The sequence below is a fragment of the Chanos chanos genome, chromosome 6 (genome assembly GCF_902362185.1).
Source record: "Chanos chanos chromosome 6, fChaCha1.1, whole genome shotgun sequence".
NCBI classification, from domain to species: Eukaryota; Metazoa; Chordata; class Actinopteri; order Gonorynchiformes; family Chanidae; genus Chanos; species Chanos chanos.
Genome location: NC_044500.1, coordinates 49,477,058 through 49,494,557, shown reverse-complemented (window position 1 = coordinate 49,494,557; position 17,500 = coordinate 49,477,058). Strand labels below are relative to the sequence as shown.

The window sequence follows — 17,500 nt, the reverse complement described above, 5'->3', positions numbered from 1 at the left end:
ACGTGTACATGTCCTGATTAACTAATGCATAATTTTACCTTTTCTCTCTCTCCTTACTGATAGTGGGAAAAAAAAACAAGAACACAAAAAGATGATGGAAAAATAACAGATGAAAATTAGCATTTTTCTTAAAAACAAACAAACAAACAAACAAACCCAAAAACAAAAACCATAGTAGCAGGCAGAGAGATGTGTGGTTCAGACAGGGATGAATTCAGAGATGAAGTCAGAGATGAAGTCAGGGATGAAGTCAGAGATGAAGTCAGAGATGAAGTCAGAGATGAAGTCAGGGATGAAGTCAGTGATGAAGTCAGAGATGAAGTCAGAGATGAAGTCAGGGATGAAGTCAGAGATGAATTCAGAGATGAAGTCAGTGATGAAGTCAGAGATGAATTCAGAGATAAAGTCAGTGATGAAGTCAGTGATGAAGTCAGAGATGAATTCAGAGATAAAGTCAGTGATGAAGTCAGTGATGAAGTCAGAGATGAATTCAGAGATAAAGTCAGAGATGAATTCAGAGATGAATTCAGAGCTAAAGTCAGAGATGAAGTCAGAGATGAAGTCAGGGATGAAGTCAGTGATGAAGTCAGAGATGAATTCAGAGATAAAGTCAGAGATGAATTCAGAGATGAATTCAGAGCTAAAGTCAGAGATGAAGTCAGAGATGAGGTCAGGGATGAAGTCAGAGATGAATTCAGAGATGAAGTCAGAGATGAAGTCAGAGATGAAGTCAGGGATGAAGTCAGTGATGAAGTCAGAGATGAAGTCAGAGATGAAGTCAGGGATGAAGTCAGTGATGAAGTCAGAGATGAATTCAGTGATGAAGTCAGTGATGAAGTCAGAGATGAATTCAGAGATGAAGTCAGTGATGAAGTCAGAGATGAATTCAGAGATAAAGTCAGAGATGAATTCAGAGATGAATTCAGAGCTAAAGTCAGAGATGAAGTCAGAGATGAAGTCAGAGATGAAGTCAGTGATGAAGTCAGAGATGAATTCAGAGATAAAGTCAGAGATGAATTCAGAGATGAATTCAGAGATAAAGTCAGAGATGAAGTCAGAGATGAAGTCAGGGATGAAGTCAGAGATGAATTCAGAGATGAAGTCAGAGATGAAGTCAGGGATGAAGTCAGTGATGAAGTCAGAGATGAAGTCAGAGATGAAGTCAGGGATGAAGTCAGTGATGAATTCAGAGATGAATTCAGAGATGAAGTCAGTGATGAAGTCAGTGATGAAGTCAGAGATGAATTCAGAGATGAAGTCAGTGATGAAGTCAGAGATGAATTCAGAGATAAAGTCAGAGATGAATTCAGAGATGAATTCAGAGCTAAAGTCAGAGATGAAGTCAGAGATGAAGTCAGGGATGAAGTCAGTGATGAAGTCAGAGATGAATTCAGAGATAAAGTCAGAGATGAATTCAGAGATGAATTCAGACCTAAAGTCAGAGATGAAGTCAGAGATGAAGTCAGGGATGAAGTCAGAGATGAACTCAGAGATGAAGTCAGAGATGAAGTCAGAGATGAAGTCAGGGATGAAGTCAGTGATGAAGTCAGAGATGAAGTCAGAGATGAAGTCAGGGATGAAGTCAGTGATGAAGTCAGAGATGAATTCAGAGATGAAGTCAGAGATGAAGTCAGGGATGAATTCAGAGATGAAGTCAGAGATGAATTCAGAGATAAAGTCAGTGATGAATTCAGAGATAAAGTCAGAGATGAAGTCAGAGATAAAGTCAGTGATGAAGTCAGAGATGAATTCAGAGATGAAGTCAGAGATGAATTCAGAGCTAAAGTCAGTGATGAAGTCAGAGATGAATTCAGAGATAAAGTCGGAGATGAATTCAGAGATAAATTCAGAGATAAAGTCAGAGATGAATTCAGAGATAAAGTCGGAGATGAATTCAGAGATGAATTCAGAGATGAAGTCAGGGATGAATTCAGAGACGAAGTCAGTGATGAAGTCAGAGATGAAGTCAGTGATGAATTCAGAGATGAAGTCAGTGATGAATTCAGAGATGAATTCAGAAATAAAGTCAGAGATGAAGTCAGAGATGAATTCAGAGATAAAGTCAGAGATGAATTCAGAGATGAATTCAGAGATGAATTCAGAGATGAAGTCAGTGATGAATTCAGAGATAAAGTCATAGATGAATTCAGAGATGAATTCAGAGATGAAGTCAGTGATGAATTCAGAGATAAAGTCAGAGATGAATTCAGAGATGGCTGACACAGAGCTCTGACTGCCCTTAAAGATCAAAGCTTTTCACACAGGGTTCCTGTATATGTGTGTGTCACTGTGACCTCCCTCTCCCTGTCTCTGACTCACAACTGATCCAAACAAAAGTCAATCAGCTCACACTTCCTCCACACGACTCCGTCTACAGTCAGACACAGCCTGAGAGGGACAGCATCTGATCGTGTGTGTGTGTGTGTGTGTGAGAGAGAGAGAGAGAAAGCATCTGTGTGTGTGTGTGTGTGTGTGTGAGAGAGAGAGAGAGAAAGCATCTGTGTGTGTGTGTGTGTCAAATCAAATCAAACTCAAATCTTATTTGTCACACACACACAACCATACACAGTAGGACGTGCAGTGAAATGGTTATTACGACTTATGTCCTCATGATACAAAGAGCATAAGATGGAGATAAAGGATAAAAACAGAATATACATAAACAGAATAAACAGAACATAGAATAGAAAGTAAACAGAATATAAACAGAATAAACAGAACACAGAATAGAATGTAAACAGAATATAAACAGAATAAACAGAACACAGAATAGAAAGTCAACAGAATATAAACAGAATAAACAGAACACAGAATAGAAAGTCAACAGAATATAAAGAGAATAAACAGAACACAGAATAGAAAGTAAACAGAATATAAACAGAATAAACAGAACATATAATAGAAAGTAAACAGAATATAAACAGAATAAACAGAACATACAATAGAAAGTAAACAGAATATAAAGAATGTAATATAAGGGAGAATTTATAGATACAGCAAAAAATATACAAGAGAAGGTAAAAACAGCAGAGAGAGAGAGAGAGAGAGAGTACTTCTGTTGGGCTGAGTGTGTGTGTGTGTGTGTGTAAGAGAGAGAGAGAGAGAGAGAGAGAGAGAGTACTTCTGTTGGGCTGTGTGTGTGTGTGTGTGTGTGTAAGAGAGAGAGAGAGAGAGAGAGAGAGAGAGAGAGTACTTCTGTTGGGCTGTGTGTGTGTGTGACTGTGTGTGTGTGTGTGTGTCTGTGTGACTGTGTGTGTGTATAAGTGTGTGTGTGTGTGTGAGAGAGAGAGAGAGAGAGAGAGAGAGAGAGAGAGAAAGAGAGTATTTCTGTTGGGCTGTGTGTGTGTGTGTGTGTGTGTGTAAGAGAGAGAGAGAGAGAGAGAGAGAGAGAGAGAAAGAGAGTACTTCTGTTGGGCTGTGTGTGTGTGTATAAGTGTGTGTGTGTGTGAGAGAGAGAGAGAGAGAGAGAGAGAGAGAGAAAGAGAGTATTTCTGTTGGGCTGTGTGTGTGAGTGCGTCTGTTTGTACTCACCAAGTCTTGTGTGTGCGAGGGCGTCGGCGAGGGCAGAGGGCTGAGACTGGGAGTGTGTGTGTGTGTGTGTGTGTGTGTGTACTCACCAAGTCTTGTGTGTGCGAGGGCGTCGGCGAGGGCAGAGGGCTGAGACTGGGAGTGTGTGTGTGTGTGTGTGTGTGTGTGTCTGTGTGTGTACTCACCAAGTCTTGTGTGTGCGAGGGCGTCGGCGAGGACAGAGGGCTGAGACTGGGAGTGTGTGTGCGTGTGTGTGTGTGTGTGTGTGTGTGTGTGTGTGTGTCTGTGTGTGTACTCACCAAGTCTTGTGTGTGCGAGGGCGTCGGCGAGGGCAGAGGGCTGAGACTGGGAGTGTGTGTGTGTGTGTGCGTGTGTGTGTGTGTGTGCGTGTGTGTGTGTGTGTGTGTGTGTGTGTGTACTCACCCAGTCTTGTGTGTGCGAGGGCGTCGGCGAGGGCAGAGGGCTGAGACTGGGAGTGAGTGTGTGTGTGTGTGTGTGTGTGTGTACTCACCAAGTCTTGTGTGTGCGAGGGCGTCGGCGAGGGCAGAGGGCTGAGACTGGGAGTGAGTGTGTGTGTGTGTGTGTGTGTGTGTGTGTACTCACCCAGTCTTGTGTGTGCGAGGGCGTCGGCGAGGGCAGAGGGCGGAGACTGGGAGTGTGTGTGTGTGTGTGCGTGTGTGTGTGTGTGTGTACTCACCCAGTCTTGTGTGTGCGAGGGCGTCGGCGAGGGCAGAGGGCTGAGACTGGGAGTGAGTGTGTGTGTGTGTGTGCGTGTGTGTGTGTGTGTGTACTCACCCAGTCTTGTGTGTGCGAGGGCGTCGGCGAGGGCAGAGGGCTGAGACTGGGAGTGAGTGTGTGTGTGTGTGTGTGTGTGTGTACTCACCAAGTCTTGTGTGTGCGAGGGCGTCGGCGAGGGCAGAGGGCTGAGACTGGGAGTGAGTGTGTGTGTGTGTGTGTGTGTGTGTGTGTACTCACCCAGTCTTGTGTGTGCGAGGGCGTCGGCGAGGGCAGAGGGCGGAGACTGGGAGTGTGTGTGTGTGTGTGCGTGTGTGTGTGTGTGTGTACTCACCCAGTCTTGTGTGTGCGAGGGCGTCGGCGAGGGCAGAGGGCTGAGACTGGGAGTGAGTGTGTGTGTGTGTGTGCGTGTGTGTGTGTGTGTGTACTCACCCAGTCTTGTGTGTGCGAGGGCGTCGGCGAGGGCAGAGGGCTGAGACTGGGAGTGGGTGGGGGCTTGTGTTTGGGGCTGGGGGGCTTGCGGAGGGCGTGTCTCTCCGTGAGACAGTGTGGAGGACGCTGAGGATGATGATGATGAAGCAGGCATGGCACAACTGATCCAGTAGTCGGGAGACGGGAGAGACGGCTGAGGCTGCTCACCTGCAGCACCTTCCTCCTCATCCTCATCTTCATCAGATGAGGTGTCTGTGAGAAAAGGAAAAGGTGGAGCTAGACAGAGTCACAAGACAATGTTACAGTGTCTGAACAATATGAGCATGTGTGTGAGAGCACTGTGTGTGTGTGTGTGTGTGTGTGTGTGTGAGTACCTGGTGGGGTACACTTGTCACTGGGCGACTGTACATAAGTGGAGCGGCGTTTGGTGGGCATGGGCAGTGCCATCTTCTCCTCTTTATGCTTGGCCAGGGCTGCCTGCACTGCCTCCGTGTGGACATCTGAAAGCATCACAGACAATCACAGACTCTAGTCACCACTCTGCTTACCCTGTCAACCGGGTAAAACACTGCCGTGTGTGTGTGTGTGTGTGTGCGTGTGTGTGTGTGTGTTTGTGTGCATGCTTGTACAGTAATCCTTGTGAAGATCAGTTTGAGTTTTAGACCTCAGGAGTGAGGGTTTCCAGTTTCCTGTAAGGGTGTACACTGGATTACTTGTTTTTTGTGGACTGAAAGAAAATCCAAGGACTGCAACCACAGGACTGTTTATCTCAAATAAAATATCGGATTAGTCAACCTGGTCCGTTTGGATTTGTTCTCTCTCCCACAGGCGGCACTGGCGTCTTCACCGGCCTAACTCCAGCCCTCTCTGACTCCACTGACTGCCTAGCGTGCGTGCGCGTGCGTCAGTCGCTGCTTCCTCATGTTTGTATGCGGGCTCCTCCTGTCCTCTCTGGCTATTTTGCTGGTCTCTGCGTGTCTGTCGGCAGCCGGCCTTTGGATGGTCATCCTAACTTGGCTGTGTGTGAGCTAACTGGTCTGGCCATCTATGGGGAGTTCATCAGGCATCCTGGCTGCGTAGTCTTGGGTAGCCTCACACTTTCTGTCGTGTTTTGGATGCATGGCACTTTGTCAATGCGGCCGGACTATTGTAATTCACTGTATGTGGGGCTGACCCATTCCACCCTGTCCCGACTCCAATGGTTCAAAACGCAGCTGCTAGACTTCTAACTGGAACCAAGAAAAGACAACACATCACGCCTGTCCTGACTCACCTGCATTGGTTACCAGTGAAATACAGAATTGATTTTAAAATTTTACTATTTGTTTTTAAAGCTCTTAATGGATTAGCTCCACAATACATCACTGATCTGCTGATTCCATATTCTGCCCCTAGATCTCTTCGGTCGTCCTCACAACAGCTCCTCTCAGTCCCCCACTCACGCCTCAAAACCAAAGGTGACCAGGCTTTCTTTGTGGCTGCCCCCAGGCTGTTCTACCATCGACAGTTTTAAATCAAATTTATAGACTCACCTTTTATCTCTAGCTGTTAGTTCAGTCTGAGGTTGGCCCAAGGTTTTTGTCGAGCCCACTCTTAATCTATTCTTAACGTCCTCCGACTGTGTTCTAATCTGTTTTTCTAAAATTCTTATTTTACTACTTTGATTCTGATTTTATCATTTTATTTGTTTTATGTTTTTATCATTTTCATCTTGCCTTTTCTGTATTATTCCTGTCACTCCTTCATTTTATCTCAGTTTTTGTCTTGGTTAGTTAGTTTTTGTTTTCTATCTGGTATTTCTGTCTGTTCTTGTGCTTTTATTTTATGTGTTGTCTCCTAGTCCAGCGTTTATATATATATATATATATATATATATATATATATATATATATATATACACATAAATATATAAAAGAATATATATACTCCTTATTCCTCTGATCCATGTAGACTTGTATTGATAACCCCTGTGCCTCAAGTGGAAAGCACTTTGGGTGCTATATAAATTCAAGTGACTTGACTTGACATTTTGGGAAAGTGAGGACATTTTGGGAAAGTGAGGACATTTTGGCTGGTCCTCACTTCTTCAAAGGACTGTTTGAGGGTTAAGACTTGGTTTTAGGGTTCGGGTTAGAATTAGGCGTAGGTTAGGGTTAGGGTAAGGGTTGGGATTAGACATTTAGTTTTAATGATTGGGGTTAGGGTAAGGGGCTAAGGAATGCATTATGTCAATGAGTGTCCCCACAAAGATAGAAGTACAAGTATGTGTGTGTGTGTGTGTGTGTGTGTGTGTGTGTGTGTGTGTGAGTGTGTGTGTGTGTGTAGTGGTTTGAGCCATGATTCTTAATCATGTTCGTCAGAGTGTAATGACACAGTTATGACACATTCATTACAGCTTGATGAGCCATAACCTTAATACTCTTAACAGAGTCACAGAAACGGTCGTGGTCATAATTCTTAACAGAATCACAGTCACGGTCATGGTCATAATTCTTAACAGAGTCACAGTCACGTTCGTGGTCATAATTCTTAACAGAGTCACAGTCATTGAGATATTAGGGTGGTATATTGGCAGGAATCTGGTCATACGATACGTATCACGATACAGAGGTTACGATTCAATATATTGTGATATACTGCAATGCTGTGAGCAGAACCACATACTGCCATTTTTTATATCTTATTTCAGGAATACTGCCATAGTATAAAGAACACACCAGCATATTGTGGTGAGCAGCTGGGTCTTCTTTTCAGTAATGACGCTGCTTTTTCTCACTTTGGCAACAAGCCATTTATGTGGCAAAAGTTAAAACCAGGAGGTAACACACTGAACTTACTGACACAGTGGAAGGGGAGTACATCATTCACAGAGACGATTATATTCACAGTGCACAGTTAACGTTAAAACTATCACAACACAGAGACTTAATGACACATATACGTCTACTGGACACAAAAGGGAACCGTAAACTGGACACAAAAGGGAACCGTAAACTGGACAATAACAAACTGGGGCTAAACAACACCCCATCGCCCCAAGGCATGCTGGGAAGCTCTGCCCATTCACCCCCAACACAGTACAATATGCATAAAGTCTGAGTAAAAGCAAAGTTGACTTTTTTCATGCAGTCAGAACAGTGGCATCTGCATTTGTTACAGCACCGTGTGCAATCTGAGCAAAGGAACTAACTTTTGCCTATATCAGTAAAAAAAAAATAAATAAAAGTGCTTGCAAACGACATGGCTCTTGTCGGTCTCTATCGTGGAAGCCAAAATGAGCCCACACTTCAGCTCTGTAAGCCGCGGGAGCCGCTGTGACCTTTGGGTTCAGCCATCGGCGGTAAAGTGACTAGTCAACTAGGTTTGCTAATACTAACATTAGCAGTGCGCCCTTACGCTACTTCCTGTCTCAGTTTATGTTGTTATGCTGGAGTGGAAGAGTCAAATGGCTGAAGATAGATTACAACACTGCTATCTAGTGGTGGGGGGTTTAAACACAACACAAAATGAAGCACTGTCTGCCATGAATCTTTGCATGTAAACTATTAAACAGTGTTTCTGAGAATAGGGTTAGGGTTAGGGTTAGGGTTAGGGTTTCTTAGACCCCTATGAGATATCTGGGCTGTGAAAGCTGTTAGGGTCATATGAGTCTTGTCGGAGTCAGGAGAGTCATAGTCTTATTACAGAGGAGTCACATCTGTGTCAGAAGAGACACGGGCTGAGGTGACACAGAGAGAACAGAAGTAACTCCCTGCCAGGCATCCCAGCATTTCACACCAACCCTTACACTAGCACTGTCTCTATGGCAACCATCTAATCCTAACACACGCACCGTTCCTATGGCAACTATATATCCCTGACACCAGCACCATCTCTATGGCAACTGACAGTGTGAAAATCACTCTGATGTGTGAGAGTTTTGGCGTTTGTGTGTGTGTGTGTGTGTGTTTGACACACTGAACTCATCTACTTCATCCTGTATCACTGTCTGTACTGCGCCACCCTGTGGCACGAGACAGAGAGAGAGTGTGTGTGTGTGTGTGTCTCTTAAGGCATCCTTCAGTCTCTCCACACACACACACACACAGTTGCCTTTGTCTCACAGTGAAACAGACGTTTGCGTAAAGAGACATTTTGAAATCTGACACAAAACTAAACGTCAAAAGTTGGGCTAAAGGTGTGGCTGTGATAAAGGCGTGGCTGTGATAAAGGCGTGGCTGTGATAAAGGCGTGGCTATGATAAAGGTGTGGCTGTGATAAAGGCGTGGCTGTGATAAAGGTGTGGCTGTGATAAAGGTGTGGCTGTGATAAAGGCGTGGCTGTGATAAAGGTGTGGCTATGATAAAGGCGTGACTGTGATAAAGGTGTGGCTATGATAAAGGTGTGGCTGTGATAAAGGTGTGGCTATGATAAAGGTGTGGCTATGATAAAGGTGTGGCTGTGATAAAGGTGTGGCTATGATAAAGGTGTGGCTGTGATAAAGGTGTGGCTGTGATAAAGGCGTGGCTGTGATAAAGGCGTGGCTGTGATAAAGGCGTGGCTGTGATAAAGGTGTGGCTGTGATAAAGGCGTGGCTGTGATAAAGGCGTGACTGTGGTAAAGGTGTGGCTGTGGTAAAGGCGTGGCTGTGATAAAGGTGTGGCTATGATAAAGGTGTGGCTGTGATAAAGGTGTGGCTGTGGTAAAGGCGTGGCTGTGATAAAGGTGTGGCTGTGGTAAAGGCGTGGCTATGATAAAGGCGTGGTTGTGATAAAGGTGTGGCTGTGGTAAAGGCGTGGCTGTGATAAAGGTGTGGCTGTGGTAAAGGCGTGGCTATGATAAAGGCGTGGTTGTGATAAAGGTGTGGCTGTGATAAAGGCGTGGCTGTGATAAAGGTGTGGCTGTGATAAAGGCGTGGCTGTGATAAAGGTGTGGCTGTGATAAAGGTGTGGCTGTGATAAAGGTGTGGCTGTGATAAAGGCGTGGTTGTGGTAAAGGCGTGGCTGTGATAAAGGCGTGACTGTGGTAAAGGTGTGGCTGTGGTAAAGGCGTGGCTGTGATAAAGGTGTGGCTATGATAAAGGTGTGGCTGTGATAAAGGTGTGGCTGTGGTAAAGGCGTGGCTGTGATAAAGGTGTGGCTGTGGTAAAGGCGTGGCTATGATAAAGGTGTGGCTGTGATAAAGGTGTGGCTGTGGTAAAGGCGTGGCTGTGATAAAGGTGTGGCTGTGGTAAAGGCGTGGCTATGATAAAGGCGTGGTTGTGATAAAGGTGTGGCTGTGGTAAAGGCGTGGCTGTGATAAAGGTGTGGCTGTGGTAAAGGCGTGGCTATGATAAAGGCGTGGTTGTGATAAAGGTGTGGCTGTGGTAAAGGCGTGGCTGTGATAAAGGTGTGGCTGTGATAAAGGCGTGGCTGTGATAAAGCCGTGGCTGTGATAAAGGTGTGGCTGTGATAAAGGCGTGGCTGTGATAAAGGCGTGGCTGTGATAAAGGTGTGGCTGTGATAAAGGCGTGGTTGTGATAAAGGCGTGGCTGTGATAAAGGTGTGGCTGTGGTAAAGGCGTGGCTGTGATAAAGGTGTGGCTGTGATAAAGGTGTGGCTATGATAAAGGTGTGGCTGTGGTAAAGGCGTGGCTGTGATAAAGGTGTGGCTGTGATAAAGGTGTGGCTGTGATAAAGGCGTGGTTGTGATAAAGGCGTGGCTGTGATAAAGGTGTGGCTGTGGTAAAGGCGTGGCTGTGATAAAGGTGTGGCTGTGATAAAGGTGTGGCTGTGATAAAGGCGTGGTTGTGATAAAGGTGTGGCTGTGATAAAGGTGTGGCTGTGGTAAAGGCGTGGCTGTGATAAAGGTGTGGCTGTGATAAAGGTGTGGCTGTGATAAAGGCGTGGTTGTGGTAAAGGCGTGGCTGTGATAAAGCCGTGGCTGTGATAAAGGTGTGGCTGTGATAAAGGCGTGGCTGTGATAAAGGCGTGGCTGTGATAAAGGTGTGGCTGTGATAAAGGTGTGGCTGTGATAAAGGCGTGGTTGTGATAAAGGTGTGGCTGTGATAAAGGCGTGGTTGTGGTAAAGGTGTGGCTGTGATAAAGGCGTGGTTGCGATAAAGGCGTGGCTGTGGTAAAGGCGTGGCTGTGATAAAGGCGTGACTGTGGTAAAGGTGTGGCTGTGATAAAGGTGTGGCTGTGGTAAAGGCGTGGCTGTGATAAAGGTGTGGCTGTGGTAAAGGCGTGGCTGTGATAAAGGCGTGGCTGTGATAAAGGTGTGGCTGTGATAAAGGTGTGGCTGTGATAAAGGCGTGGTTGTGATAAAGGTGTGGCTGTGGTAAAGGCGTGGCTGTGATAAAGGCGTGGCTGTGATAAAGGTGTGGCTGTGATAAAGGTGTGGCTGTGATAAAGGCGTGGTTGTGATAAAGGTGTGGCTGTGGTAAAGGCGTGGCTGTGATAAAGGTGTGGCTGCTGTTGTCACCTGATCGGTAGCGGTCATCTCTGGTCCCACCGCTGCGGTGTGGTCGCCGTGAGCGACGGTGACGCGAGGATGAGGAGGAGCTGGACGAGGCACCTGCAGTTGCGGAGGCGGAGCTTGAGCCCGCAGCCTGCTGTCCGTCACTCTGTGGAGGCGGAGCCACATCTGTAGAGTGAAAAACATATTACTGTTATACTGTATACGGTGCAAATGTGACCACTGACACAAGCAGTAAATGTCACTATCAAACGCAAAATAAAATGTAATTACTGTTACAGGGTAAAGTGTGGCCGATACAAATGTAAAATCAATGTTACAGAAAATAACGTGAAGCCAGCGCAATATTACTGTCACTGACGCAATTAGGTTATAAAATAAAGCCAGTGTTGTCACAGAGTGAGTCACACACTCCCACTGCAACTCTGCACCACAACGTTCTACAGACAGAACACAACGTTGGAAAAAGGGCCAACCACAGAGAACTGCAGTACCCTTAACAAACACCAGAGGGCAGCAGAGGGGGGGTGGGGGAGAGAGAGAGAGATAGCCAGACAGACAGAAGAAGCGATAGAGACAAACAGAGAAAGAGGTGAACTGAAAACACAGAGAAATGAAGAGAGAGGGTGAGGGAGAGAAACATAGGGAGGTTGGGGGAGGGGGGGTGATTATTTCTCTTACTGTGAGACTGGAGGAAGAAGGGGGCTAATAGTTTGGCCCTTTTCTTCTCATATCCTTTCTGAGTGATGTCACCTGGAGAACAAGAACAGAACAATTAGTGACAGCACAAACACACACATATAAACACACACACACACACACCTCACAACGTTTCACTTATGATTGACTTCACGGCGTAGAAACCAGCCAAGCACAGTGGTTTTCAGAGCGGCGGAAAAGCCAGTGAAGTCTCATTAGTAATGTATGAGGAGAGAAGGCTGCATCAAGGAAACATTTTTAACTCCCAGTCGTCAACCAGCACAGGCCTCTGTGTGTGTGTGTGTGTGTACAGTACTGTACAGAGCATCAAGTTCTGAGTAAGTTGGAGAGAGAGAGAGAGAGAGAGAGAGAGAGAGAGAGACATCCAGTGACAGACATGAAGACTACACAGATATTGACTGACTTCTTAGTGATGACTTTTCACTGACGTCCATTTAGAGTCATAATCACATTTAACAGCCATTTTTCTCTCTCAGAATTAAAGGGTTAAGTTTGCATGACTTTTTTTTGCACAAGACCAATCCAAACTTTCTCATTTCTCAAGATTTCACACTGAACTAAGAGCTCTCACAGTCACCAGTATAGTATGACAGACAGAGAGACAGAGAGAGAGACAGAGAGAAGGACAGACAGAGATAGAGAGAGACAGACAGACAGAGAGAGAGAGGGAGACAGACAGAGAGAGAGAGAGACAGAGATAGAGAGAGAGAGAGATACAGACAGGGGGAGAGGGAGATACAGAGACAGACAGAGAGAGAGAGAGAGAGACAGACAGACAGACAGACAGAGAGAGACAGAGAGCTGGGTGTGTGTATGAGCAAACACTGCAAAACTGCATCAGACTGAGCACTGGAGAATGTGACATCATTCTGGGAAAGGAAATGGCGTGTGTGTGTTTGAGACAGAGAGAGAGAGAGACAGTGAGAGAGAGACAGAGAGAGAGAGAGACAGTGAGAGAGAGAGAGAGAGAGAGAGAGAGAGAGAGAGAGAACAAAAGAAAGAGGACCCTCATGTGGAACTGTATTGACAGTTAGATGTTGGTGAGTCATAGCAAGGTAGTGGTTGAGTGTGTGTGTGTGTGTGTGATTCTTAATGAATGAGTGTATATTTGTGTGGTGGTCTTCTCTCAATAACTCACATCACCTCTGCTTTATCTCACACACTCCTCTCTCTCTCCCCCTCTCTCTCTCTCTCTCTCTCTCCATGTCTGTCTGTTTTTCCCTCACTCCCAGTCCAACCAGAACCCTTTCCCACAGCGGAGTGTGTGAGTGTGTGTGTGTGTGAGTGTGTGTGTGCGTGTGTGTTTGTGGGAGTGTGTGTGTGTGTGTCTGTGTGTGAGAGTGAGTGTGTGTGTGAGAGTGAGTGTGTGTGTGTGTGTGTGTGTGTTTGTGAGAGTGTGTGTGTGTGAGTGTGAGGGATCTGATGTGGCCATATACCACTCTTATCCTTGTAAACATTTATTTCTTCTCTGTCATGGGAAACACACATGTGCTATCCATGAACATTTTTTCACCCCTGCACACATATCTGTATCCACATTCAGACCTGTTTATACTCCTGAATCCCTCAAGCCCTTTACAGTCACTGTTCTGTCAAAGTTACCGAAGCTTTTCTCAGTTATCCTCTGTACTTGCGTTCTTGTGGACTTGTGAAACATCATCAGTCACAGCCTAAGTACTGTTCCAATTCAAAGTTCACATCTAGCCAAGTACAGATCAAATACCCGGATGTGTTCTTGATTCGTGGGTTTTATCGAGAATGTATCAGGAGGTGACGTGTGGACTTGGGTTTTCAAGTTTCCCAGAATGCATTTCACCCAAATTTCACAAAAGTGGCGGCAATGGCGGCAGACGAGCGACCACATAACTGTAAGTCTCGCATTATGACTGTTCCTCTGTCACCAAATGTAGCTTTTAAGATTTTACAGGCAAGAAATTAACATTTCAGAATTCGAATATGGGTCCATAGCACCTCCTTGTAAGTCCTAAATGTTCGGAGATGTGACATCTGCTAGCGGACGGAGCTAGCTAACTCTAGCCAGCAGCCCTAGTCAGCCACGTCACTCGGAGTCTGGACTCCCAAGCTGAACTAGAGTGGAAAATGTTTAAGCATTAACACTGCCTGAACATATTTTCTGCCTAATCAAGTCTTAAGCTGCAATACTAAGTGTCATTTTAGGTTGAAAAATAACAGTGAAATATAACAAAGTGGAAGTCATGTGAGAATGCGATGGTTGAGTGAGATCAAGCCCAAAAGAAGAAGTGTTATTGATCTGTTGTTACCTGTAAATAATCAGGAGTATCGGTCACTGAACTGAACTGTCTTTAACCTTAGCTGAACGTACCATAGGTTAGACAAGTGAAACAAAGTAAAAGACAAGGGATTTCAGGCCGTGATCATCTGTCCCAGTCTAAAACTGTGTCTGTGTTAAAGATAAAATCATGTGTCCCAGTCTAAAACTGTGTCTGTGTTAAAGATAAAATCATGTGTCCCAGTCTAAAACTGTGTCTGTGTTAAAGATAAAATCATCTGTCCCAGTCTAAAACTGTGTCTGTGTTAAAGATAAAATCATCTGTCCCAGTCTAAAACTGTGTCTGTATTAAAGATAAAATCATCTGTCCCAGTCTAAAACTGTGTCTGTGTTAAAGATAAAATCATCTGTCCCAGTCTAAAACTGTGTCTGTGTTAAAGATAAAATCATCTGTCCCAGTCTAAAACTGTGTCTGTATTAAAGATAAAATCATCTGTCCCAGTCTAAAACTGTGTCTGTGTTAAAGATAAAATCATGTGTCCCAGTCTAAAACTGTGTCTGTGTTAAAGATAAAATCATCTGTCCCAGTCTAAAACTGTGTCTGTGTTAAAGATAAAATCATGTGTCCCAGTCTAAAACTGTGTCTGTGTTAAAGATAAAATCATCTGTCCCAGTCTAAAACTGTGTCTGTATTAAAGATTAAATCATCTGTCCCAGTCTAAAACTGTGTCTGTGTTAAAGATAAAATCATCTGTCCCAGTCTAAAACTGTGTCTGTGTTAAAGATAAAATCATGTGTCCCAGTCTAAAACTGTGTCTGTGTTAAAGATAAAATCATCTGTCCCAGTCTAAAACTGTGTCTGTGTTAAAGATAAAATCATGTGTCCCAGTCTAAAACTGTGTCTGTGTTAAAGATAAAATCATCTGTCCCAGTCTAAAACTGTGTCTGTGTTAAAGATAAAATCATGTGTCCCAGTCTAAAACTGTGTCTGTGTTAAAGATAAAATCATCTGTCCCAGTCTAAAACTGTGTCTGTATTAAAGATAAAATCATCTGTCCCAGTCTAAAACTGTGTCTGTATTAAAGATTAAATCATCTGTCCCAGTCTAAAACTGTGTCTGTGTTAAAGATAAAATCATGTGTCCCAGTCTAAAACTGTGTCTGTGTTAAAGATAAAATCATGTGTCCCAGTCTAAAACTGTGTCTGTGTTAAAGATAAAATCATCTGTCCCAGTCTAAAACTGTGTCTGTGTTAAAGATAAAATCATGTGTCCCAGTCTAAAACTGTGTCTGTGTTAAAGATAAAATCATCTGTCCCAGTCTAAAACTGTGTCTGTGTTAAAGATAAAATCATGTGTCAGACAAAGGGAAGTTGTGAGGGAGCATTTGGAGTTCACTCTGCGGTCGTCCTTCGAGAACATGTTGTGTCAGAGTTCAAAAGCTCGACAGACTAGTCCCACTCCCTCATCACGCCACCTCTAAAGTTGTTTGCATCACTATATAAATATTCTGTCAATCTCTCTGTTTGAAGAGACTGTGAGTGAATTGACTAAAGCACACTCTCCCTTGATCATGCTATTGGAATAAAGGTACACGATTCATCACATCTGAAGTCTGTTGTCTCTGGGTGTTTTCACATATAATCCTTTTCAAACGAACAAAACTCAGCCCTCTGAAAGTGGACCTAAAAGTGGACCAACAGAAAAGGGTCTCAGTTCTTTTTGCGTTCACACTGTGAGTTCATTTGAGAGAGGACTCAGTTCTCTTTCTGTTCACACTACAGTTCCTCTGGAGCTCCCAGACCTCTATTGCTTTGGATTATGGGTGGCTTTCACTTGGAACAACATGGCTGCTGCCGTACTGGTTAATTGTGTTCTTGGTGCCATATCTGGAGAAGTGCAGTAGTTTCTTCCTCAGGCCAAACTATTCCTCATCCAGTCTTACTGTCGTTACCAAGACGACCAAGCATTAGGTCAACATTGAGGACAAAGAAATTCTGAAATAAAGCTGTAATATTGCGAAGATAAAGTCATAATTTTACAAGAAAAAACATTATATTACGAGAATAAAATCGTACAAGTTCAAGAAAAAAATCCATAATTTTTAGGAAAATATATTACCAGCAACTGTAATATTACAACTTTTTTGTCTAAATTATGACTTTATTCTCTTAATATTACAAAATTATTCGCATAATATTACGGCTTTGTTCTCGAGAGCTCTGAATTTTTTCCCCTCTATGTGGCCCTAATACTCCATCGTATTACCAGTGGCCACGGTTCTGGCTGTTAGTTTTTTTGAGCGTCCCAGTGCAATAGCATGTGATCTGTCTACGGCAAGCCTAGAGGGCTAAAATACACTGGCAAAAGTCAAAGCAAACCGGCAACCCTTTGTGTTCGCAATGCACAGGTTAACCCTAACCCTAACCGCAACGCGGACCTGAAGTGAACCAAACTGAGACCACCTCCCGAGGTAGTCTCGGTTCAGTTTTCTTTCAGAGGGGTCTGAGTTCGTCTGGAGTGCTCTCAAAAAAATGCTGACTAATCGCTCAGAGTTCGTTTTGAGGGCTGAAAGGGACCACGTGTGAAAACACCCTCTGAGACTTAGCAGCTCTCCACAGGCAGACTCCAGATTTCCCTCACACTAACAAGTCCGAACTCCCAAGAACAGGAGTCCGTGCTTGACGTACTCCGCACTGAGAAACAGCTACGGAGTCTTTCCCTAACGCGGTGACAGGTGTCAGGCTGTCTACCATCCCCATACATCACGTCACCTCACCTGCCTCCATGACTCTGACTCTGGGCTGCGTCACTGCGCTGATGAGGCCGGGGGGGGGGTCTTTGTTTACACTCCAGGTGAGACGGATCGTTGAAGCCCTCACCACACACACGCACAAACGGAGTGTGTTGTACACAGATCTGTTCGTTATGTCACAGGGCAAGCAGGAGGAGGAGGAGGAGGAGTTGTAGTCATGGAAACAGTGAAACTGTGCTTATGAGGGCATGTCTATGCAGGTGACAACATATCATCACATAAAGCCAAACAGCCAACCCACCATGTCTGTGTGTATTTGACCTGTGCAGGTGTGTGTGCCGTTTTATGACACATAAAAGCATGTGTGTGTATGCACTTTCCCAGTGGGGGTGTGTGTGTTTATGTTGTTATATGACATTTGGTGTGTTTTTTATTATATGATGTGTGTGTGTGTGTGGTTTAACTTCATGAGTGTATGGGTGTGCTATATACTTTATTGGACCTCTGAAGCATCTCACGTCTTTACCAGGCCAGCATGTCCATGGCACCCCCCCCCCCCCCGACCATACCCAACATCATCTCTCTTCATCTCACCTACACAGCACAAAACGTGCTTCATCATGCACATCATCATCATCACCGTACAC

At 44.6% G+C, this 17,500-nt stretch overlaps 1 protein-coding gene across 2 annotated transcripts in view; it reads right to left on the bottom strand.

Moving 5' to 3' along the window:
* Positions 1-17,500, bottom strand: part of dip2bb (disco-interacting protein 2 homolog Bb) — a 59,670-nt gene that overhangs the window by 34,040 nt on the left and 8,130 nt on the right. Inside the window, exons 2-6 of one of the 2 annotated variants that reach the window (XM_030776520.1) lie at positions 11,771-11,882; positions 11,136-11,248; positions 5,070-5,195; positions 4,785-4,947; positions 3,618-3,697 (exon numbers count right to left, since the gene is read on the bottom strand). In XM_030776520.1, coding sequence (XP_030632380.1) covers positions 3,618-3,697; positions 4,785-4,947; positions 5,070-5,195; positions 11,136-11,248; positions 11,771-11,882 — 594 coding nt within the window. Of the gene's footprint in view, positions 1-3,617; positions 3,698-4,695; positions 4,948-5,069; positions 5,196-11,135; positions 11,276-11,770; positions 11,883-17,500 lie in introns of both variants that reach the window. The other variant, XM_030776518.1, reaches the window with a different exon arrangement.